This window comes from Protobothrops mucrosquamatus, unplaced genomic scaffold, assembly GCF_001527695.2.
Source record: "Protobothrops mucrosquamatus isolate PMUCROS unplaced genomic scaffold, P.Mucros_1.0 scaffold_9, whole genome shotgun sequence".
NCBI classification, from domain to species: domain Eukaryota; kingdom Metazoa; phylum Chordata; class Lepidosauria; order Squamata; family Viperidae; genus Protobothrops; species Protobothrops mucrosquamatus.
The window spans coordinates 83,442-107,437 of record NW_015386085.1 but is presented as its reverse complement, the minus strand read 5'-3'; the positions used below and the strand labels follow the sequence as shown (position 1 = coordinate 107,437).

General features: G+C 36.5%; 1 protein-coding gene across 1 annotated transcript in view; it reads left to right on the top strand.

Moving 5' to 3' along the window:
• Positions 1 to 23,205, top strand: part of ADAM23 (ADAM metallopeptidase domain 23) — a 91,269-nt gene extending 68,064 nt beyond the window's left edge. Inside the window, 5 exon segments of the mRNA XM_029284659.1 lie at positions 655 to 774; positions 1,241 to 1,409; positions 3,160 to 3,271; positions 22,846 to 23,036; positions 23,038 to 23,205. Coding sequence (XP_029140492.1) covers positions 655 to 774; positions 1,241 to 1,409; positions 3,160 to 3,271; positions 22,846 to 23,036; positions 23,038 to 23,205 — 760 coding nt within the window.
• Positions 23,206 to 23,996: the final 791 nt, after the last annotated feature.

Genomic DNA, 23,996 nt, shown 5'->3' with positions numbered 1-23,996 from the left:
ATCAATATGGAGAAGATGGATTGTTTATATTCAAAAGAAGTATAGAGTGGTAGAATATAATTTAGGTTTTTAGATTTTCTTACTTTTTCTATCTTTTCATGTAGATCAAGATATTTTGTGGAGTTAGAGATATTAGTATTTGTTTACTTTTATATGAATATTATCCTGGGATTAGGTTTGGGAAGTCCGGGGGTGGTGGTTATTTGTTATTGTGTTTATGTATGTTATGATTGTTTCTTTTTGATGGAAAATAATAAAATTTCTTTGGGGAAAAAAAAAAAGAGCTTGAATGGTAACACATTTTCTCATTTGATACGTTCATATTTTTCAGGTTCCTAATGGCTCGTACTGTAGCTCTTGCTTATTTATTTTTTGGTATTTATTTATTTATAATGTTTAAATGTAATCTTTCAGAAACCACAGCAATGCCTGATAATTTTTAGCATTTGGACAACTTGCAGTCTAGAAGTGAATGTGTTAGAATTTGATTCTTAAATGAATTTTTTTTAAAAAAAAATAATTTGGAATTCTGCTACAGTGCAGTCCAGATTGTATTTTTCCCTAGAGGCAAGTTTCCTAAAGACTATTTCCAAATAGTCTTTCTCTTCCCAGTCTATAAAATAGTTTGTTATGTATCTTGGCTTTGTGTTACAGCGATGTGTTCTGTGGATTATTGCTTTGTGCAAATCTTGATGGGGTTCCACGAATTGGTCACCTTCAGGGAGAAATTATTCCAACTTCTTTTTTCCACCAAGGTGTTGTAGTGAACTGCAGGTATGTAAAATCTGATTCATTGTGCAACACTGGCTTTTTCAGTTTACCTAAAAATTTGAACATAAAAGCACATTCAAATAGGTTGTTTCTCAATAAATTAGGTTAAAACTACATTTAATAAGTTCTGGTTTATTTTAATTTTTATGGTTTTTTTCATTGTACTGGCATCTGAATAGGTTGTTTAATACAAATGCAAAATTATTCTATTGCTTCACTGAGATAATTTGAAATTTCATTGTTTCAGTGTTGATAAATTAATTTTAATTTTTCTTTTATTTTAGTATGTTTCTTATTTGGACACACAAAATTTTCCAACACAGCAAACATCCATAAATAGAGTGAAAAAATAATCATATTATTTTGCTTCCTGGATTTTCAGGTTATGCATGCTATGAGTATTTTACATCTGTTTATTCTGATGAAGTTTAATAATGTTGGTAACATTTTTTAAAACTTCTTCTTGTAGTTGTACACATGTACTTTTAGATGATGAAACAGATTTAGGATATGTAGAAGATGGGACTCCTTGTGGTCCTAATATGATGTGTATGGACCGAAGATGCCTCTCTATTCAGTCCTTGAACATAAGCAGCTGTCCTATGGATGCTAATGGAAAAGTTTGTTCGGGACATGGGGTAAGTCCCAGGTCAGCAGAATATGTGAGACACCTATTTCATAGAAAACCATTTTTCTTACTTCTAATCTGTATGGATATCTTTACACATGAAGACAGGAGCATAAATTCCTGATAGGATGTACAAGAATTCGTCCCTTCATCTCATTGTTTAACTTTCATTAATTTAGTCATGCCTGGAGATCTTTTCTTCTTCTACTACTATTTACTCCTGGCATATTTACTACTACAGTTTATTTGGAATAGAAAAAGATTGTTCTATAAAGATATAAAATAGAAATATTGTATAGAATCATAATTAACAGAGTTACATGCAGAACTCAGTTTGGCACACTTATATGCAAAGGATTGTCCTCAATTGAAATATAGCTTTCAACTGTATATCTGGTAACTATAATTCACCCCCTTCCCCTCTCTGGGGCATAGATTGTACCACTTGGGTGAAACTGATATGAGACAAATCTAAAGAATAACAATGTTTCCTCCCCCCCCCCCTTCCATTCAATTATAGCTGTTTTTTGAGACTGCCTGAAACATGTCCCTACAGTTTTCCTGACAAAGTTTTTAGAAGTAGTTTGCCATTTTCTTCTTCCTAGGGCCGAGAGAAAGTGGCTGGCCCTAGGTCACCCAGCTTACTTTGTGCCCAAGGCAGGACTAGAATTCACGGTCTCTTAGTTTCAGGCCTGATGCTTTACTACTACACCAAACTGGCTCTTGATGTTTCCTTAGTAGCATGTGAATGGTGCTTTTTTGTTGAAGATCTTGTTGAATTACCATCTCCTTTTTCTGTCCTAGCTAGAATATTCCCAGGTGCAGAATGGCAACCATTCTTTTTCACTTTTTGATGCTCACACTGGAGTATCTAAAAATATTAAGCCAGTGGGAAGTATATCAGTATCCATCCTATTTCTTGAGCCTGGGTCAAGAAATGTGAATGTCAAGAAATGTGAATGAGGTGCCCTTGATGTTCTCTGAGCTCGGCTGTTTTCTTGCAAATGTTTCATTACTCGAACTAGGTAATAATAATTAACTTCATTGACCATTGATGATATTACTTAGTTTGAGTAATGAAATGTCTGCAAGAAAACAACCAAACTTAGAGAGCACCAAGGACTCCTCATTTGAACTCTGAGCTATAAATATCTATCGGTATTTGTGAGATATTATTGTGAGCCTTTGAGACTCAGGCAGCATATACATTTAATTTTTTTTTGTTATTACAATAAATTATTTTTGTTTCTTATGTGATTATCTGAATAGTTAATGGGGTTAACATTTTACTTAAAATCACATTGAAATGTTACGTTTTCTGATATGACAATGTTTTTTCCTAAAATAATTTGTCCTTTTGCTTATGAAAGTATACAGTGGTTCTTCAGTCTACCTATAGGCAGTCAAAAATACACAAAGCTTGGAACAGTTTTGTTTACCTAGTTTCAGCTGTGATTTCAGAAAAATACTGAGATTCTTTTTTGTTTTAGAATGAAAGCATTTTAACTTATAAGCCATTAACTGCTCATTGCTGTGTATTTCTATATGGGCAATCATATACAGATGTATGTGCTTCCAAAGGAACACTGAGGCAGGCCAGATTCTCCTGTGATGATGAGATGTCTTTGTTTCTCTGGCAGCATGTAGCTATTCAGTGACATCAGTGCACCGTTCTCCAACCAGAAGCCCTTATTCTACTCTGTCTCCTCCAAGGCACCATTTTAATGATACGCTAATATATGCCAACTTTTTTTTTTTAGGTGTGCAGTAATGAAGCCACCTGCATTTGTAACACTACTTGGGCAGGTACAGATTGTAGCATGTTTGATCCTAGAAGGAAAGATGACTCTGAGAAACCAAGTGGACCAAAGGGTTTGTGTGATTTCAGTTCCTTTTACCACCGTATAATTACATTATTAACAGGAACATCTGTAACAGAACATTTGAAAACTATTAAACTATTATATATATATTATTTCTTTGTATACAAGTTTTACATCTATGGTTCAGGAGGTATTTCACAAAAAGCACTGATATAAAAATACTTTATTTTGAATTTTGTTATTTTTCTAAAATATAGAAAATATATACTACCATAATTAATCCTAATAATAATTCTACCTCTCAGTCTGACAAAATGCCTAACATTTTAAATGTATGAGTATGTTTATATAATTTTAAAGATTACATTTTTATATTTTAACACGTAAAACCGTTTATTAAAATTATGTATATATGGAAGTAATCTAATATTCTTGGATACTTTCAGAGGTCATTTGTAGCACAGTTCTCTGCATATAGAATTCCTGTTGAATTTAGTTGGATTGGAAGTGTATATAGGAATTAAAGCCTTGGATTGTTTAACAAGAATCTAATAAAAAAAATACAGGATATTAATATATGTTTGTAAAATCCAAGTTACTTTTTATTTTTGCAAACTTAATAGATTTTTTTAACTGTGGCAGGACTATTGATTTAAATGTTCTGAATGCAAAAAAGAGAGAGAGCTAGAAGACCCCTGAGACTAGCTCTAGAAATAGGTACAAGGATGTCTTAAGGCTTTTCCAGTCCTGTACTGTGTCATTTTATAATAAAAAGCAAACCTTAGTTGTAGCTGTTCTCTTCTTTTTCCAGCCTTATCTTTTTCCTAAATGAAAGCTTCAGTAATAAAAGATACACATTCCACATTATGCAATTTAGGACCTGATGATCTCAGAGATCCTCGTTTCTACCATTGTAAGAGAAGGATTTCATTCCTCAAGATATAAAATTCACTGAAAATAAGTATTACAAAAGTTATCCTTCTCTGACAATATTTTGGTGATCCTTTCTTACTTCTAAAGTAACAAAAACGCTTTGTAGAAAATGGAATTCTAATAGGTCTGAAAGAAGATTTGATTTGGAAAGTTTTTTGAAACTCCTTTAGATATCCCAAACAGGATAAAGATAAGAAATTGTAGAGTAGGAGACATGAAGAGCAAAGGGGAACAAACTGGTATTGAAAGAACATTAAAGCCAGTTTCCAAAGAAAAGCTTTATGTAATGGAAATAGAAGACAGCTGTGTCTTTGCCTCCCAATTTTTCCAGTTCCTAGTTTTAATATTTCCTAATTTTGCATTTTGCTTACATGATGCAGATTATAATTTCAATTTGGAAACAAAAATTCTACCTACTTATTCATAAGGGAGGCTATAACCCTAAGATTATTTTAGTCATTAAAAGTCTGCAGTATTTAAGAATGTTATTTTTCTATCTAACTAAAATAATCTTAAAACTATTTTAAAAACTTCCATAACTAAAAATATTTGCAGTGTTATACTATTTCCTAAAAAAAAGATTTTCCCTATGCTCAAAGTGTAAAAGTATTTCAGTTGGGTTTCAATAGACTGCTTTGTTTATGTAAACCAATACAGGTAGTCCTCAACTTACAACCATTTATTTAGTGACTGTTTGAAGTTACAACAGCACTGAAAAAAGTGACTTATGGCTGTTTTTCATACTTACAACTGTTCCAGCGTCCCCATGGTCACATGATCAAAATTTGGATGCTTGGCAACTGGCATATATTTATGACGGCTGCAGTGTCCTCGGGTCATGTGATCCCCTTTTGTGACCTTCTGACAAGCAAAGTCAGTGGGGAAGCCGGATTCACTTAACAACCGGGTTACTAACTTACCAGCTGCAGTGATTCACTTAACAACTGTAGTAAGAAAGGTCATAAAATGGGGCAAAACTCACTTAACAACTGTCTTGCTTAACAGAAATTTTGGGCTCAATTGTGGTCGTAAGTTGAGGATACCTGTAGTTCTGAGATTTTTGTAAAACTTGAAAGTTGAAGATAATCTTCATACTTTGCAAAAGTGCCTATTATAACTAAAATTATACAAACCATCTTGTTGTTTTCACTGCTTTTGTGTACTTCATTTCTTTCAGTCCTTTTACATATTTTAGGTTCTAAGATTAGAGTCAGAGATAAACTTTGAAATATAATATTAACAGTTAGAACTGCAAGATATTTTCATACAATCAATATTTAAACAACTTTTTCCAATAAAATAATTTCCAGGTGAATAGGATAATAAATCTCATTGTGAGTTTGAAACTAAAGAGTCATTGGTAATTTAAAATACAGTTAGGTATTTATTTAGTAAAATACCATAACTGATCCAGAGAGGCCTTGGTGGAGGGTGTTCTAGCATTGGTGAGGTTCTGTGAGATCTGGAGGAAGATATCATTCGATATTCGGGCAAGATACCTTATGTTGCTGTTCATCTTGCAGAGACAAGCACATTTCTCACATTACTTTTCTTTTCTCAAACAAGGATATTCCACACATCAAAACCCCAATGTTTTCAGAAGGGTATGTTTGAAACTAATTCCTAAAGGAAATTCTAATCCCGGAAAAAGTTAGCTGTATTGTTCCTATTTTTTCCTCATTCATATAAATCTAATAAAATATATTAAAAAAAAAGTTAGGATGAACCTCAGTTGAATATTGATATGTTACTATATTGCATCCCATTTTTCCTCCTGACTTCAACTTGCTTTTGATTCATACTCAGTATAGCCTATCTTCCAAATTAACTTTTATAAAGTTTATGTTGCCATAACATAAAGAAAAATAACTCCAACATGCACAACCAACAAGCTGTATTTTTCTGGTTAATAGATTAGGATATTTCCCTTTCCTTTCATTAATCCTAGGTAGTTGCTAGTTGGAATATACTGGTTATTAGAAATTATGCAGAATGTAGGCTAGACTGGAAAGGAAATTAATTTTTATTTGGAATTAAAATTTTAGGCATTAGAAACAGTTAAAGTCTTTTGCGTTTATGTGTTTCTAATTGGAAGAAAATCCAGTGTAATGGAAGCTGCCAGTTTTGAAGAATCAGGACAGATTCAAGCTACACCAGCATAAATGAATTTTATGCTGAACATGATACATTAATAAAGATTTATGCCTCATCATTAATAAATATATTGGTACATAACCACTAGTGGGGGCCCACTTAATGCATGAAATGATAGGTATGGTAGACAGGTAGCCATCCAGGGCCCTCTGCTTCTTGTCCAGCCAAACTATAGATCAGTGGTTTTCAACCTTTTTAATGCCGCGACCCCAACCGGTCGTAAGTCGAGGACTAAACCGGTCGTAAGTCGAGGACTAAACCGGTCGTAAGTCGAGGACTACCCAACCGGTCGTAAGTCGAGGACTTTCCCTGCCCGGGAGCACCGCGCATGCGTGGTTCCGCCCCCTGCGCTGGCCGACGCGTAGCTGGCAAGCGGCAGAGTTGGAGCAGGCCGACCACCAGCTGGCCCAGCCCAAGGGAGGTAAGGCACCCGCCGGAAAAGGGGAAAAAAATGGTGGACAAAAAAATGGCGGACAGCCTTGCTTGGCGACCCCCGTGAAATGGTCGATCGACCCCAAATGGGGTCCCGACCCACAGGTTGAGAACCACTGCTATAGATGAACAGTTTGAATGATGTCAACTAGGAACTACTTCATATGCTAGTGGAAAGCTGGAGGAATCCTAGAGTACTGATAGTGGCCGATCACTCAGGCTTTCCACAGATTCATATCCAGGTTTTTTCCCCTCTAATTTTCTATACTTTCTACATTTTTTCATATTTTTAAAAATATTCAATATTTACCATACTTAGTTAGTGCTTTTAAAAATTTGTAAAGACCATAAGCAAACTTTTCTTGGCTGTTTGGCTCATTGATCATAATGCAACATATTCTCAATAGTACAGGAGTGTGTTATCATTTAGATATAAAATATGTGTTTTTAAACAGTCATCAGTACTATATTCTCTAGAGCAGTATTTCTCCTCCTTAGAGTTCACACCTCTGAAAACTGCCAAGGCTGAGAGACACAGTTATAGCTATTTATCATGAAGGCTGATAAAACAAATGTAACCTCTTTGGACACTGATGTGTTTATGGGATAGTATTAGCTCGGAATGGGACCTTTAGGCTCCTACCCTTGGCCACACCTCCTTCACCTCAAGCCTTCTCCTTCTGCCCACTTGCCTGCAGTGTTCCTCCTTGGCTGATTCACCCCTGCCCATTTTCCCTGGCCAGTGGGTCCCTGGCACTCCGCCTCACGCCCTTCGGCTCGGCCCATTAGCTGAATCCCCCTTTGTCCCAGGCTTTGGGCCGCACGGGACAGTTAGCCACCAGCCAATCGGATGGATGGCAGGCAGCAGCCCTGTTGCTCTCAGGGGGGCAGCATGCGATGGGCGATTGCAGGGGCTGTGTTGTGAGGCAGCAGATGAATGGCTGGTGTGGCTTCTCTGATTGCGTGGAGGGGGGAGAAGCCTGGGGTGGGGCACGAAGGAATGGGGAAGCATAGTGTGGGGCAGCAGGCCAACTCCCCATTCAGTGTGAGGCCAGAATCCAGGAGCAGAGGCAACGGAGGGGAAGGTGGAAGAAAAAAAGGAAGCCGGTGCTCTCCAGACTTTTTTTTTTTAAGTTGCCAGAGGCTCCAGGCAGAGAGGGCAACAGGCAGGCAGCGGTGGGCAGGGGCTTCTCATTTTGATCCCTCCCACCTATCATTGCCTCTATGCCTGGACTCCAGCCTGATGGGCCTCTGTGTGTCTCTCAGCTCACGTCTCCCTTCCCCCTTTTCCCCTCCGTTCATTCAGTCTGATTTCAGTCCCCCTTCCTCCTAGGCGGTGTCTGGTCCTTGGTCCCCTATAGCAGAGATCCCCAACCTTTTGGGCACCAGGGACCGGTTCCGTGGAGAGAGGTTTTTCTGTGGACCAGAGAGGGCGTGGTTTTGCATGCTGCCTGCATCCCACAGATGGGGCTTTGCTTGTTTGTGCGGACTGGTTGCTGGCATGCTGCGGCCCAGTACTGGTCCACAGACTGGGGGTTGGGGACCCCTGCCCTATAGGACCCCTACAACATGGGGGCTTCACTGGGAGAAACACATCTAAATGATTTTTGCTTTCTCCACCAAGTTTGCTCCCCCCTCACCTCCCAATGATCGATCAACTTGCACCTTCCACCTTGAGGAAGCAAACGGGAGGCGAGTTTGCAGGTGTGTTTGTCTGTCTGTGCGTTGGTGAGTCCGTGAGAGCTGTAACACAGAATCTCCGTACTCTATTCACACATACACGGAGGTAATGCTATGTAAACATTGCATTGGTTTAACACTTAGGCACACACAAAGGAAGGAAGGAAGGAAGGAAGGAAGGAAGGAAGGAAGGAAGGAAGGAAGGAAGGAAGGAAGGAAGGAAGGAAGGAAGGAAGGAAGGAAGGAAGGATAGCTGAGGGCCTGGGATCCCCGGCAGGGATCTCTGGGGTGCTGGGTGGGACCTTGGGCAGCAGCTGGATCTTGACATGTAGGTTCTGTTCAAAAGGAAAATAAAAGAGACTGAAAAAAAGAAAAAAAATCACAAAAGGCTGCAAGAGGGGTGGTGAGGAGGGAAAACATAGAGGCAAGCATAAACATTGGGGAGGAAAAGAATGGGAGAGACAAGAGAAGTTGGGATGGGAGCTTCTTGCAGTCTGAGCTGGTGCTGAGGCCAGTGAAGAACATCAGACAAGAGGTGTAGGTTTCCTTCCTTCCTTCCTTCCTTCCTTCCTTCCTTCCTTCCTTCCTTCCTTCCTTCCTTCCTTCCTTCCTTCCTTCCCACTCACCCTCCCACCCTCCCACTCTTCCCAAGATTGAGAAACACTGGAAAAAAGTTTGGAGAGGGTGGAGAAGCAGCCCCAATGGTTGTTGTGGCCAGTTGCATTCCAGACAAAGAATGGAAATGGGGGAGAAAACATGTTGTGTGTGCCTGTATGTTAAACCAATGCAATGTTTACATAGCATTACCTCCGTATGTGAGTGAACAGAGTACAGAGATTCTTCCACCTCCCAGTCACAGAATGTGTTACAGCTCTCATGCACACACACACACACACACACACCTGCAAACCCGCCTCCCATTTGCTTCCTCAAGGTGGCAGGTGCAAGGTGATCGATCATTGGGAGGGGAAGGGGGAGCAAACTTGGTGGAGAAAGCAAAAATCATTTAGATGTGTTTCTCCCAGTGGAGCCCCTGCATTGTAGAGGTCCTACAGGGGACCAAGGAGCAGACATTGGCTAGGAGGAAGGGGGACTGAAACCAGACTGGATGAACGGAGGGGGAAAGGGGGAAGGGAGAGGTGAGCTGAGAGCACGCAGAGGCCCGTCAGGCTGGAGTCCAGCGCAGAGGCAACGACAGGTGGGAGGGATCACCTGCTTGCCTCTTGCCCTCTCTGCCCAGAGCCTCTGGCAACTTAAAAAAAAAAAGCCTGGAGAGCACCGGCTTCCTTTTTTTCTTCCACCCTCCCCTCCGTTGCCTCTGGACTCCGGCCTCACACTGAATGGGGAGTTGGCCTGCTGCCCCATACCAGGCTTTCCCCCATCCTTCCTACCCCATTCCAGGCTTCCCCCCCCATGAGAAGCCGGACCAGCCCTGCCATTCACCTGTTGCCTCACAACACAGCCCCTGCAATCGCCCATCGCACGCTGCCCCCCTGAGAGCAACAGGGCTGCTGCCTGCCACCCATCCAATTGGCTGGCGGCTAACTGTCCCGTGTGGCCAAAAGCCCGGGACAAAGGGGGCCTCGGCAAATGGGCCAGGCCGAAGGGTGTGAGGCGGAGTGCCAGGGCCCCAATGGCCAGGGACAATGGATGGGGGTGGCTCAGACGAGGAGGAACACTGCAGGCAAATGGGCGGAGGCAGTAGGCTCGAGGTGAAGGAGGTGTGGCCAAGGGTAGGAGCCGAAGGATCCTAAACCTGTATTAGTTGAGAGTTGAACAGAATGTCCTCTCTTTCCTCTCTCTCTCCTTGGATGGTCCTTACAATATGTGCATTAGTCATTTTCACCAGGCAACTGATGCATGTTTTCGAGGTAAAGCTAGCCATTTGGTAAGGCCCTGAAAAAGGAGAATTCTAGTTGATTGCATAAAAAGAAGAGAAGCACTATTTCAACGTATATCTTAATGCAGTGCGTGCAAACTGCAAAGGAGCTGCAAAACTGCAGTCAATCCAGGCCTATCATCTTCCTTGTTACAGCTCCACCCATGCATGTGTTACAGAACATTGATCAATTTTTAAAATAAATTGCACTTAAATATGCTGAATTATTTCTAGAACTGCTAAAATGACCTTTCTACAAAGTGAATTACAAAAAATGGTATATCATTTTGAGGTGCCATATAATTTTTTTTTTCAGATCTTTATGTATGTGATTACTGTCTTTTTAAAAGATCTTCCCTCTTCCCTTTATACAGTGAGCATGGCCACTAACAGGCTTATAGGTGCAGTGGCAGGGACCATTCTGGCACTGGGGGTGATATTTGGAGGCACAGGGTGGGGAATAGAGTAAGCATATTTATTAGTTTCAGAGTTTTATGTTTGGTGCCTACTGTGTGAGGTAACTGTACGCATCTGATCCCTCTGTGTACTCCAACTAGCTTTGTGTTCTGTGGTGATTGTATTTGTCATGTGATTTTAATATTTGTGTTGTGTGATATGCTCATGCAATGTTTAACTCTCTCCTGTCTGGGATAATGTGGGGCATAAAACAATAGTTTGTCAATTTTATAGCACCATAATTAATACAATTCAATATTTATATGTTTTCAATGCTCTAAATTATAAATACATTTTTTAAAAAATATAGTTAAAACTCTCTCTCTCTCTCTCTCTCTCTCTCTCTCTCTCTCTCACTCACTCTCTCTCTCCACACACACACATACAGTGGTGGGATTCAGCTGGTTCACACCAGTTCGGCAGAACCGGTAGCTAATTTTTTGTTGCCCAGGCCTAGAACGGACTTTTGTCTGGACCTCAGCCATGGAGCATGTCCACAACATCTTAAAGTGGCTAAGGTTAAGAAATTCTGACCTAGACCAATAATGTATGGTGTTGTTGAACCTTATCTGAGTAAGGGAGCTTTCTTGATGCAGAGCAAGTGAGCATCCAGATGTGCATTAGATGTGTATTCCCACCAGTGCCGGAAGGATCGTGTACGGTTTCTTGGCCTAGCGAGAAGCCATTTTGATGATCATAGGACTCCTCATCTGAGCTTATCTGTTGTTTGTGTCACTAAAACTGGATCAAGGCTATTATGAATATTTATATTAAATGAGATGAATCATTTTGAAATAGTTAGCATGGGTATTATTGACATACATATTGATGTGTCAACCATATACTTGGTTAAAAATAAGTACAGCTATTTAGGAACTTTATTAGATATCATTAGATATCCTTTACAATAATATCATTAGAATTAGTTGTCCTTTTTATTTGGTTTCCTTTAAAGTAATGCATGCTCTTATGTATTCTGCCTACTAAACCTAAACTATATTTATAAAATCAAAAATTATTCTGCTATTATTTCTAGAATAGCAGATTTTTCAGATAACTGCATTTTCCATAACACATCCATCCTGTCTCTTTTCTTCAAGCTGATGGTGGCATTTCTGATTAAGGTATCAAAGAAAGCAGAGACAGCTTTAGTGGTCACTGATGGCTGTAGAGAAGAGGAGAGGATCCTAACTTTCTTATTATGAATAATTTAATATTAGATTTTCTTAAAATCAAAATTGCTTTGATACCATCATAACTAATGAATGCTTGGTATTATTTTTGCATCAGTGAGTGATCTGCCTATAGTTTTGTTTTAAGAAATGATAAATATGTGCATGCTGCAGAAAATTCATTATTAATCCAAACTATTACTATTTTTCAGTAAAATTTGATTAAATAACAGTAGCATATATTTCTACCTAACAGCAGCTGAAATATCATTAAATGAGGAAACTATCATTCTTCATCAGGCTGGATATTAAGATGCTGGTAGAGATCCTATATAATAAAGGATCTGAAAGAAAGAAAAGTATGATAGCCCTCATTAGAGGAACTGATTTTCTATATTGTGTTAGTCAGAATCTAATAGAGTGTTTTAATCTAGCAGTCACCTGGCAGATTAATTCCCTGACTGGCAAAGGGAATTAACTTGCTGCATGATGGAAAGTAATGGAAGATAACAATGGATAATAGTCCACCACTGTTATGGGAATCCAGTTTGGATGATCAAATTTGTTATTCTCTAAATTGCCAAAAGCAATCTTTCTATATTTGCATGCTATTATTTTCATAAGAAAAGATGTTTGCAAAGGTATATCTTGAATTCATTATTAGATATTCACCCTAGTGCTGCAAGGTTGACTCAAGTGAAGCTCTTTTATGGGTACATGGTTTAAAGATGACCTTCAAGCCAAGAGATACAACAGGCACAAGAAATTATTTGCCAGGAAGGAACATGCAGAATTTCCCATATTGTAAATACAACGTGCTCTTCGTTTTAATAGCATGTGTTTGCAGGAGGGTTACTTTCAGGCAGCCCATCCTTTCTGTCACACTTAACAAAACTGGCCATTTCTCATGCAAGCAGGGGAAGGAATAGAAAAAGACGGGCTGGCTTCTAGGCATTAGGACTGGGATAAAATAAATCATTGCTTCCTCTATAAATAATGACAATTTCCAATAGCACTTGCACAAAATCCTGCTTTTTAAAATTTAAAAACAAATTTAAAAACAAATTTAAATGTCCATATTAGTTTTAACTATGAACATTTAACTATGGATTTTTTTTAACAGCAGTAGCACATGTTCAAAATCATCTCTAGTCTGTGTCTTGCTTTTTAAAAGACTATACTGTGAATCTAAGCAGAAAGATTAAATCAGATATGTATCATTTTGTTGTGATTGCATTTGAGACATAAAATAGTGATGGTGTTTGTTGTTTTAAGGGTCAGCTTTGATGGAAATACTCAAATACACAATGATTTACAATGCCACAGGAGACATTTACTTAAGTCACTAAACAAAAGTCTTTTTCGCTGTACATGGAATGTAAATAAAGTTTGAAAGAATAGACCCAGGACTTGTCACTTGAACTTCTCTCACCCACAAATGATTGGACTTACAGGTTTTGCACTTATTTTCATGGACCAATTGGGCTATTATTGCTTTTTGTTATTTTTAGTTGTCTTTGGTATTTTTTCCCTGTTTCTCCTGATGCTGCTTTTTTCTTGTTTGCTCTTCAAAATTCTTCCAAACTTTATCCAATAATTTAAAAAGTTAGTTGTCTATCAAGTAAAGAAACATTACTATCTGACGTTTTTATTTAAAAATGTTTGAATATTGCAAAATTGTAAGATATTTGTGGCATTATAAATGTTTAGATAAGTTTAAACTGGAGTCCAAAGTTTCATTAGTAAGAAATATTCTAGGGAAGCATTAGTTTGTATATGGAAGCATGATAGATAATTCATCTATCTTAAAACTTTTTTCTTCATATAGTTTTTAAATAACTTTGGCCCTTTTGAAAATGTTCCTTTCAAATAATTTAATAGCTCACTTATTTTAAATTGTTTTACTACATTTCCCTGGATGTGAATGAATTAAGTGATTGGTTCTGATCTCTTTTTTCCCATCATCCTTTGTCACAGGTCCTAGCGCCACCAATCTTATAATAGGTTCCATCGCTGGTGCCATCCTGGTAGCAGCTATTGTCCTTGGGGGGACAGGATGGGGCTTTAAGTAAGCAATGCCGCATGTCTTTTTTTCAGTGGCTATAGCACTTCTTTCTGCTTACATCACTAGATTTTGAGTTCCTGCTACAAGATCACCAGTAATGGTTTACTTAAAAAAAAATATCCATATTTTGTAAAAAGCCAAACATCTTTTTAAGAAATCTCAGAAATGTCACCAGGGTGCAAAGTTGCAATATAGAGTATCTAATAGAGTCACCAAAACATAGTATAAAAGGTATTTTTGTAATGCAGCAAATTAGTACATGTGACTCTTGGATAGTATTAGAGATCTTCAACCTAAGGAAGCTTGTGAAACTGCTGTGGACATGACCAGTGCAAAAACGTTGCCCTAAAAAGAGTAGTTGCTTACAAAATGCTACCTTGAGGGCTTCAATAGAGCCCTGAAAGCCTGAATGCAAAACAATTCAATTCCCAAATGTCAAAACTAATACTGCATTACATTCCAAGAACACAACTAATAATTCATTTTGCAGAAGGAAAACCGATAAGGTCAATGAAAGCATGTAGCTCACCCAAGTAGTACCAGACTGAAATATGAACCCAATCTCAAATCTCTGAACTAATTTTTTCATCTTGGAAGAGCATAGTTTAAATCAAGCAGTATTATTGATAGACAGCCCTCCTCTTACAGAAACCCCAGTCCGTAAAATGTGTAAAATCTTTTGCATACACAGACTCATACTCATTTCATAACCTCATCTATCCCTCTGCATCTTGACTGGAACTATTTTGCAATGAGTTATTTCAGCACTTACATATTTTAAGAATAAAAATAGCACTTTTGTAGCTTTATCTATGTATTCCTAAAAGTAAACATAAAATAATTTTGACTCTGAATTGGCAGTGGAAAATTTTAGAATTTTGAAAAAAAATGTAACAAAATGGCAGCGTGGTAGATATGGCCCAACATAAAATGAAATTTTAAAAAAAGACAACCTGATCTGTATAAGTACAAGTGATTTTTCCAAGAATCTGAATTTGAAGCTAAGAAGGAAATGTTTGTGAGTTCATGGTTGTCTCATTTTTTTTAATCCCTAAACTAAGTAAAGAAGGTGAGAGAAATCTAGGACGTTTGTATCTTCATATCAAATACTACACACATAGACACATGAGACCACATACATTTTTCTGTTAATAGCGTGAACCTTAAGACTTCTTTCTAGGGTAGAATGCTTAATGAAAATGGTTCAGCAAAAGCTTAATAGTAAAACAGTTACTTTAGTGCAATTGCCTTATGTATAAATTACTAAATGGACTGAGGAAACCTTAATCCACTAGTCATGTGGAAATAGCTTTCACAATTTATCTGCACAGTTGGGGCATTGGAGGGGGGAAGTCATTGGGGGGTAGAAAAAGTCAAGATGACAACACACCTCAAAAGTTTTATTATTTACTTGCAACTGTTATCTTGATTGTTTTAAATCTCCCCCTACCCCATAGACACCCAGTTCCTTATGACAGGTTTTTTGTTTGTTTATTATTAGGGGCTGAAAGAATGTATTGTGGGGAAGATAGAAGGAAGTATTTCTCTTATATCAATTGATATAAATTATAAATCATAAATATGGTGTATTTTTATATAAAACTAAATAAACAGATCTTACTAATTTGCAATTAGTGTAGTATATATATTATTTGGACATATGAAATATACTTAATAATAATATGTCCTACTTTTAATTCTATTCAGATCATTGATATAATAATTTACTTCTTAACGTCATGAAAACAGGCAAGATTCTACTCCCTTTCAGAGAGAATTGAGGTAAGGACATTAGTCCACTTCACATTATTCACCACACATAAAAAGCAAATGTTTGTAGTTAGAGACTTCTAATGAGGAAGATTCTCCCACGAGGATTCTGAAAAAAATCAATCACGAGGAAGGAGAGGCTCTAATACAGAACTTCGAGATTTGGAAGGCAATGAAGGAAGTGGACTTGTGCATTCATTCCCACTACCACACATAGAATTTCACAAGGATTGATATCAGCTGAAAAGGGCTTATGTGAGTTGAAATTCCTTGTAATTAGGTCTGAAGCAAAAGCATAGCCTAATTAATTTCCTTTATAAGTCATGTACTAGAAAGTGTCATTAACCAAAATCAGTACAGTAAGCACTAATTATTAAACTGTAATATCAGACATGGAAATTCCTACTGAGTGAATAGTACTTATTTCATTCAATGTATTTACAAGACCCTCTTAACCAACTAATGAAAACAAAACCCCATTCTATGCAGAGATGGGAAACCAGTCTTTCAGATCTTCTTGAGCTACAGTTCTCAGTATCCTTCACTACTAGCCACACTGATTGAAATTACTAGAAGTTGTAGTTATTGATTTGATTCACAGTCTTGTTTAATCCATAGTTTCTTCAATAACCTTAATTGGCTGGATTCATGCAATGTCCTAAGTTATAAACAAAGGATGTTGCTTTTTATGATCTCAAGATTGTGTCACCAAAATTCAGTAAGACATTGGGCAAGTTTTAGGAGCATATTTTTTGTTTTTGTTTTACAAAATAAATCATCTGACTAGGAAGAGGAGGGGAAAGGCTCAGAAAAAAAATAGCAAAACAATTAGTTTAATGCCTAAGAAAAATGCCTCTTCCTGCAGATCTTTATATGTTTATCTTATATTCAAAGAACTCCACTCCAATATTATTTTGCACCTTGTGTGACATTTACATATACGTTATATGAAATATAATGAATTGATATCTCTGTATGGATAGTCATACAGAGTAAACAACTCAACTCTTGCTTTTTTATAGGAAACTATTTTATTCTGTAGCAGAACCTCAAATATGATGATCTCGCCTAGCTCTCAGCTTGAAGTGCATGTTTCTTTGGGGTAAAGTTGGAAAAAAAAGGGTAGATTTTCTCACTAGAATCTAGATAGGTCTTCTCATATTTTGCTGTTTCATTTAGTATGTATGAGAGCCTTAAGAGAACTCAAAATATTTATGTTATCTGCTAATAATATTACTGTGTGCAACAACACCCAAATCTATAGTTTAAGATTATATTTTAAATTTAAAAAGGCAAAAAATAAGAGTCTTCAAATGTCAAGTGGAAAGGACACTTAAGAAATAATTCTATAGAAACAGTTAAATATTTTAATGTGGCATCATAATATCTATCTGAGAATGTTCTTTTCTGAGTATTCTTAGTTTGGATCATGACTAAAACCCTTCACCCAGCCGGACATTTCTGTCCCCTTATCATCAGTGCATCCTCTGAGGGCCAGGAGACCCTTCCAGTTTGTGAAGAAACATCAAAGCCTCCAGTGAGAGGAGAAAATGGATGAGATTTGTGAGAGTAGCTTGAGGGAGAAGAAGAGGGGGAAGGAAAGTCCCTAATGAGCAATTCATGCACTTCTGGAACCAACTCATTATGTTCCTATTTATTTTTTTAAAAATATTATGACACTATATTGTCTAATTAAAATTCTTCTTAGTACTTATGTGATAGTTTTTAACTTTCTTCAGATGCATGAAAAGTTGAATTTAAATATTTTTGAGGTAAACATTTTGTAAAGGTTCCTCAGTGAAAATAATAGATTTCTATATGAGTTGGTCTGTCTAAAAATAATATGAATTCTTATTTTCACAAATAAGCTACATACATGACTAAACCTAATATTTGGTTAGATAATGGGGAATAAATCAATATTAGTGTTGTTTTATGGGGTGCTGAACTGTGAATTAAAATTTATCTTTCCCTCCTTTTTTGTATCCCAACTTGTCCTAAATGCCTATAAGCATCCTGAAATATGTATCTATGTATCCAAAAGAATTTAATTAAAATATATAATTTATAGTATACACTATTATAGTCATTTGACTGAGATGGGTGGCTATAGAAATTGAATGAATAAATAAATAATTGTATTTATGCTGTGCATGATGAACTGATACATTTTAAGACATGTATTTCTTATAAGATACAGAGGTGGATGGATGGATGGGTGAATGAATACAAAGCAAGGTTTTTATGTTTTGTTAAAGTTTATTGTATGTCTGGAATTAAATTATTTTCTTGTTTAGCATAAAAAAGGAGTTGCTACTGTTAGATAGGATTGTAAGATCTGTTTTTGCATTGCAGTGCATACTATTTCCCCATACCAGAGACAGCCAATTTCATGTTATTCCTCCCAGCTTATTGCCAAGGAACTAGAATGATAATTGTCATTATTTTTTACCAATCACAATTGTATCTTTTAGTCCTTATTCTGAAACTTTCCCCCATAATTAAAGAAAAGTTAATTAAATAAATTAGATTAATTGATTAAATTAAGTAAATGAAATAAAGTTGATAAATAAATAGCTTTTTTCTAGATAAGCAAGATATAGTTATATCTTTTCTCTTCAATTTGCTATACTCAAATACAGATTTTATGTGTATAACCATATTTCTTTTCTACCTAATTTGTTTTGAATAATGTATTTAACTGAAAAGAAAACTAGGATGTCCCTTAGCAATAATTTAAAATAGAAGATTCAGGTGTTTTGGTTTAATTCTCCTTAAACAAAGCAAATTCTTTCATTTGCCATTAGAATAATGGCCTTTTTTGTCGATTTATACAGTATTCATAAAGCTTTTGCATCTTTTTAGTTCCCTACTGTAGAACGTCCCTTAATATATAAAGAGGTTCCACCTCACCATTCAATGTGTCTCCTGAAGTGTGAGTCCCATGGTTCCCTCAGTTCCTTTTTGGCTGCCATTGTGTTCACATTTGAGATAATTATTCCTTTGTCCAATTTGGAGAACTGTAAATGGGATTCAAAGTGGTGTTCTTTCATGTTATCTTCCGCTGTTGATGCTTTAATGAAAAAGCAGTTATCTTGGTCACATTAGTCTATGTACTGAACAGATCCTGAGGATTGCAAAGTCCCGGTTATTAAAAATTAAGAAACCCTGATTCCCAGCTTTCTGACTTCACTGTCTGTCAGAGGCTTTGGTGTTTATAACTATTCCATTGTTGACAGCTATCTCAAGAATAGCAAACTAAATTATCCCAGGTCAAATAGGAAAGATGCTTCTTTTTGTACAAACATCTAAAGACAAATCATAACCTACCAGCACACAAAATAGATATCTTCTCCTTTGACCGGCCATAAGGGCAGTAAGCTTAAATGTATTCAGCAGACTTTTTTCTCTCATCTGCTACTACAACCTTTTTGATTTTAAAGAATTGTACATACAATTTCATACAGCAGAGGAAAGCAGCTTCCTTTTTTGGAACTTGTGTCAAGGGGCAAAGATTTTAATATGATGCAGTCACTCAATAAAAATAGTAAATTATCACTTTGAAACATCGATTAGACTAGGCTTCCGGGAATGGTCCTCTATCATCATTCATGGCTTGGGTCATCTCATTTCATTCAAGAGTGAAATACTATATTGATGAGCTTCCCTTTAGTGGGAATGGCCAGTTTCAATAAAAAAAATTAAGTTAATCTGGACAAAGTCCAAAAGGTGAACATTAGAGCTTCTTGTATGAATACCACAACTCATTAATAAACAAGAGCAGTATATCAGCTGGAGACTGCACATAGCCCAAAGTCACAAGATATCTTACTCCTGAATTTCAACAGATAACCAAAGAGAAGCAGGTGAAAAATATTAAAAGAAGTTTATACCTTCCTTTAGTCTTAACACACCAGGAGTACCAAAACAAAACCAAAAGCCAAGAATCTCCTCTCCTCCAAATGGCACCCTTGTCCATTTTGGTGTCCTAATTGCTTCAAAACCCAATTATTGTAGGACTAAACTATACTTTTATGGAAGAAATAAGGCTTGCAGTCACCAAATATTTTCTCCCCGTCCTGCATTCAAATCACATAGCAACCAGTTTTCAAGCTATTCAACCAAGGAAAGTGTCAGTCTTCCTGATCTTTTTCCAGCTTTCGGTTTTTACAGTCCTTCAGCATGTTGAAGAGTTGGTTGTTCGGTGAGAGTCTGCTTTGCCTGCTGTGAAATAAAATGTCACAAAGAAACAATCACGGTTGGGATGAGGCATTACCTGGAGTGCTCATTTTCTTTTTTTTCCATTGTGCAGCTGATGGCCATTCTTTCTCTCCTCATTCACTAAGCTCCAGGTAGCAACCATGGTGACTCTCACACAGCAGGATAATGATACTGCATGGAAGGACCTTTAGATCGATGACATAAATTACTTGCTAATTTTGAAGAGCATTTGATTCATTCCTACCACAGGCGTTCTTTGCCTTCTTTGTGGACGGGTTGTTTTTTCATTACAGTCTCAAAGATGTGTATTTTCATAGTTTGATCTGATCCAAGTATGTTTTGTATTTTGCTTTCAGTTTCAACTTCTGTCTTTTTGGTGTTCATGGAATGTTTATCAAATTCTGCCTTTGAAACCACACATTATAAGATTATGTTAATAAAGTTTGGTATAGCAAAATTATCTAGCAAGACATTCTAAGTAAACATAGTTCTAGTAGATTACTTCCTATCTGCATATCTTAATTAGTTGTAATAAAATGAAAATAAAATCAGTTTTATGAGGGCTGAATTCACATTAATAAACTATCCAAGAATATTTAAAGAATTGCTGACCATGCAAATTTCATTTATGGGTTGATATAGTCATATTCTTGTATTGATCAAACATAAATTGTAAAACCAAAAAAATGAGTATTGTAACCTTTGTCTATATTTTTTGAAGTCTGAACACATGCAGTATTTTTTTTCTTCTTCCAACATGCACAGCTTTGTTTGGCATGTTTTCCTATTTGGGAGAAGAGATTTTATTTTATGTGTGAGACCAGTTATAAACTATTTAAAAGACTGCTAGATAACGTTGATCACAGGTGTCAAACCTGATCGTGTCACGTCACTTATCGTGATGTATCGTGACATTTTTTGCCTTTGTGGAGCCAGGGTGAGCGTGGCCTGCACATGATGCATCCAGCTCGCGGGCCGCCCGTTTCACACCCCTGACATAGATGATACTAAGGTTTTCAGTAGAGGTGGCAGGAATAAAGGCTTAAAAAGTAAAAACACCAACATGAACATAGAGATATAAATTCATGTTAATGGTATACTTTCATATTGTTATTATTTCCTAGAGAGGGATTTATCAGATAAGTAATTGAAGTAGACTACAACCCTATGCATACTTAGTTGAGGAAAAAACTAAAAATGAGATTTAATTCTGATTAAATATGGAAGAATTGTAAGTAGGAATAGCCTTATTCTCTATATTTAGTGTACAAAGGGTAGAATTCACAAATTCAACACTTAATTGGCAAATTAAATGTGATTTCCATAAGGATAGTTTTCACATGAAAATAGTAGATAACGGATGATGCTACGGTGGGAAAAGACCCCATAATATGGCCAATTTTTCCATTTATTGTTGCATATTATATATACTGCCAAATGCATAACCTTTTAAATTGTTTTGTTTTTAAGATACATTGTCATTCTAACTAATATTAGAATGTAAGATTAACTGTACTATATAATTATAAATCTAGAAAAATGTAGGTTTGGTCATTATTTGTAAGCTCTCGTACATCATTAAAACATGGGGTATGAAAACACAGCAAAGGCATAGTGTTCAAATTTTCATTTTCATAAAATCCATACAGAGAACCATTTTAGTCTGTTTTAGTAAAAGCAATGTTCTGTGATGTCTTTAAGGTCAAAAAGATTCATTGGTGCTTAAGTTTTTGTAAACAAGATGCAAGAAATATCCTGAGTTGTAACATGAGAATAGAAGAAAAATAACTGACCATAGGACGAACACTGTACGCTATGAAAAGTAGAAAATTTGTAGAGTTGAAACAGTCACCTACTTCTGATAGCAGCAATTGTGATCATTAATGCCTTGGGATAGTTAGATCTGCAAATACTACGTGGCACGAGTATTACTATATTACACTGGAATATTCACTCACTGTGATGCAGTATATATTTGGAGATATATGTCATATACAAAAGCCAATGCAAATATTGTTATAACAGAGCTGTAGCTGTAAACTGCATGTTTCAAATATGTAGTACAGAAGTATATAGTACAAAAGTGAATTTTAAAATTTGTCCTTTTGGCAATCATCTATACTTTAATAGCAAAGCAAGTACTAGCAATAAAAACAGCAAAATCTTTTTAATTTGAGCATGCAGTGGAAGAACTAAAGGCTTTTATGTTTCATAAAGTTAGGGAATTTGTGAAATCCTGTTCTATGTGTTACTGCATGATAAGGTGGTGGTGAAGCAGTGCACACGCACAGTGTTAAGACTAAATGCATGAATCCCTTGCTTGATGCCCCACATAAGCCAGATTATGGGGAAGTTGCATCCAATTTTTGTGTTGCCTTGTAATGCCTTGCTGTTTATTTATATAGCATATTTATATAAAAACAAGAGAATGGATGTTTATACAGAAAGCTTTTTCTGTGCTAATGACATCAACACAATTTCAGTAATGCAATTAACACCTCTAGGTGTCCATTCTGCTTTAAGAATCATTTCTGTATGGAGAAAGAAAGTGTATGTTGCACATTGCAGTTATGGGCTGACACAAAAGACATACATTGCAGTCTGTTGGATATGTCGGCAGAGTTCTTCTCTATGATCTTCTCTTGATACTGTACAAAATGGGACATAGGATTAAAATGCAGTTTCACTTAAAAATTGCTCTCGGAACTCTGCTTTGAAATCTTTTAAATATAAAACTTTTTCAAGGTTACATCTGGGAAGTCTGAATGTGAGCCCATACTCTAATGTGATGATTATGACTTGAGTTTCCCATATGCCTCACTAGTCTATTTCTTATTTCCTATCTCTCCTTTAATTGGAAGAAATGTTAAAAAGAGAAGATACGATCCAAGTCAACAAGGCATCTAAGGAATTCCCTGGAAGATTGTGGCTGTGCTCGACTGGACTCTGGAGGCTCTTTGAAGCAGCTGGCTCTCCCTGCAGAAGCGTACCAGTCATTGTCTACCAGTGGCAAGCTAAGGCACTTATGAAAGGGCTGAAGGAAAACTGTCCTTTACTGGAGATTTAAATTCAAGGACTTCCTCCACTCATTTCTCTCTTTTTGGGGGGATGTTAGTGACAAAACAAACTTTGGGAAGGAACTATTTCGCCTATTTTTTGTTCTAAACAAAAATGGAGCAAACAAACCAAGCGCAATAAGTAAACTCTTTCAAACTATTTAAATAGGTAAAGAATTTCTTAATAATTTGAGTTCGCATGATGTTTTAATATTAATGGCAGACTCCAGTGGCATGATAATTTCTAAAATGGTGAATTGCATGGCATAAACACAGCAAATGAGCTAGCAAGAGAGTCCCAAATAAAATCTATTTACCAAGAACATGATAGAACAAACACAGAAGAGCTGATTCTATGTTTTACCTGTGAAACAGGATAATTCCTTAATTCTACCTAATATAGGTATTCCTCTTTATTTTGTTTATTTATTGCTTTGGGGCAAACCTCTTTGAGGAATAGCAAATCATACTACACTGAAATATATTTTTAAAAAAGGCTTGGGGGGAAGTCTTATCAAACTCCATTATTACACATTTTTAAAATGTTTCATTCCATATGTGATCTTAAGCTATGCGCGTTCTTAAAATTGTTGCTCCTACTTAATTTTGGGGTAGCCCTTTATGTTTTAGAGGTTTGGGCATAGCGCAGGGATATTCCACAAATAAGAGGTATGCTTTTTAAATATGTATGCTTGAAACCAAAAAAAAAAAGAGATTCATCCAAAACCAATAGGTGTAAATGCGTATGTATACAGTGATTTTTTCCTCTTCAAATGCATTATTTGCAGTCATGCAGATATTTTGTATATATTGTAAGAAGCTGACATCCTCTCAAATTAATCACAGAAGTGCCAAGCTTATGTCTTTTTCATTTTGCCATGTTGTTTTCCTTTCTCAGTCTCATATTGTATGACAGGAAAGAAGCCTAAATAAGCCTTAAGTACTTGTAAAATACT